General features: G+C 35.9%; 1 protein-coding gene across 5 annotated transcripts in view; it reads right to left on the reverse strand.

Moving 5' to 3' along the window:
* Positions 1 to 84: 84 nt before the first annotated feature.
* LOC117120712 (protein FAM167A-like) overlaps positions 85 to 2,061 on the reverse strand; it is an 11,945-nt gene continuing 9,968 nt past the window's right edge. For all 5 annotated transcript variants that reach the window (XM_033265763.1, XM_033265764.1, XM_033265762.1 and 2 more), the window contains one exon: positions 85 to 1,833. In XM_033265763.1, the coding sequence (XP_033121654.1) occupies positions 1,552 to 1,833 (282 nt within the window). In that variant the 3' untranslated portion in view covers positions 85 to 1,551. The remainder of the gene's footprint in view (positions 1,834 to 2,061) is intronic.

The raw sequence follows: 2,061 nt of genomic DNA on the forward strand, positions 1-2,061 counted from the left end.
ATATAATGGTACTGTATGCAATGTAGCTAACTCTCGGTTTAATGACTTACCAGTAGATAGCAAAAAGAGATAACACAAAACACCTTCTGAAAGTTTTTTTATTAAATTATTTATTATAAATACAATCAATGGAATTCATAAGTTATAAATATAGAGTTGATGTCTATCTAAATCAATACTCTTTAGCATAAAAATCTTAAATTCTGTCTTATAACAATTCTCCCGTAGTACCCATGCCTACCTCGTATTAAACTATTTAGCAAATTATAGTACTACTGCCCAGCTCTACTACCAACGTGAAGCCGGTCTGTAAATATAATCGACCCACTAGTTGATGCCTTTAATTTATGTCACGGAGAACCACATCAGGCTAATTGTTCTTGTCGAGATAATAAGGAGTATTCGTTTAACTTTCATCCATGGTTTAACTAAATCGAAGTTGCTAAGCTATGCTCATGCACTATGGAAAAAAATCGATATAGTTTACCTTGCTTGTTTATTTTTTTTAATTAAGCCTACTTATTTTTTCCATTTGTCTTGTTTTTCACCAATGCTGTATGACTAGATAGACACACAATAATGCAAAATGCACATCGCATCAAACATCACGTCCACAGCAAACATTATCATCGATAAATATGGACTCATCTTCACGGAGCATTGGTATTTTATGTATTTTTATTTTAGTACTTTATTAAATAGCTGAGGCAATTAACCAGTGTTTTGCAAAAGGAACTTTAGATTTAATTTGTCCCTTTTCTCTAGAAAGAAATAATTATTAGACCAATAAAGATAATGTACCGTACATAATGTTTTGCTAGTACAGTCGTCGTATCATACCGTAGTGGTCTTATTCTATAGTCCTATTTGAAACAACCGTTTAACAACATGCCTGCGCAAACCGTGCGCAGACTATGCCCAAACCATGCGTAGACCTGGATACTTAGAAATCGGGTTGTACAAACGTATTTTACAATATTTTGTTGAGGCTGATTAATCATTCGTTCACAAGGGAACGACGGCAGCACACAGATGACCGAATGTACATAATTTATACAACAAGTGTCACATGGTCTTCCTATATACGGTACACAGTGGAATCGAATGAATTTCAATTTCCAATATATTACGATACTCATGCTGCTTTTCACTCAAAAGTCTCAACGTTTTATAGATTTTTTTTATGCCGTTTTTATAACCGATCTGTGAGTGACTGCTAATACACGTCTCATATACACAGTGGAATAGAATGAATATCAACTTCCAGTATATTACGATACTCATGCTGATTTTCACTCAAAAAGTCTCAACGTTTTATACATTTTTTAAGCCGTTTTATATCCAATCTGAATGAGTGACAGTGGCACGTCTCAAAAAACAATCTTCCAAATTCATTTCACCTGAAGCACGAAAGTCTGTGTATCAACAAAAAAGTTCTCAAGACAATCATAGTCAACGGGCGACACGATTCCAGTTATTCTATCTTCAATTTTTGTCATAAAAAAGCAGTAGGCCTACAAAGCTATTTATTGCCTATGTATTAAAGCTATATCACATAAGAGAAAATCTCCTTGCCCGTAAATTCATTCGGGTCACTCCCAAAGTTTTAAGCGGTCGTTCGTGGTCCATCTCACAGAAGGTTGGTGGTCTATCTAGCATTGCTAAATCATTGTAGTCCCCTGCATTCTCATCTTCATCAACAACAGAAAATCGTACGTCTTCAATGATCTCTTTGTGTTCATCGCAGCTGATTTGGAGGCGTAGGTCGTTAATCTCTGCACGGAGGCTCAGTAACGTTTGGGCTAACGCCTGGTCCTGTTGTCTCATTAACATCTATAAATAGAACACAACAAACAACAATAAACAATACGTCATAATTTATCGTATACTTTGCATTAACGTTCATATTTAGTCGACTATATATCAAAATGAAGTTGTATGAAGACAAAGAGACTGGGGATCTTAGATCCGTAACGATATCGTACGGGCTTCAGTGGTCTAACAGGTATGACGCTCGCCAAGATAGCGAGAGATTGCAGAATTGCGGGTTCGATTCCCATC

Source organism: Anneissia japonica, unplaced genomic scaffold, assembly GCF_011630105.1.
Source record: "Anneissia japonica isolate Jap-2015-1 unplaced genomic scaffold, ASM1163010v1 scaffold287790_len634930_cov199, whole genome shotgun sequence".
Lineage (NCBI taxonomy): Eukaryota > Metazoa > Echinodermata > Crinoidea > Comatulida > Comatulidae > Anneissia > Anneissia japonica.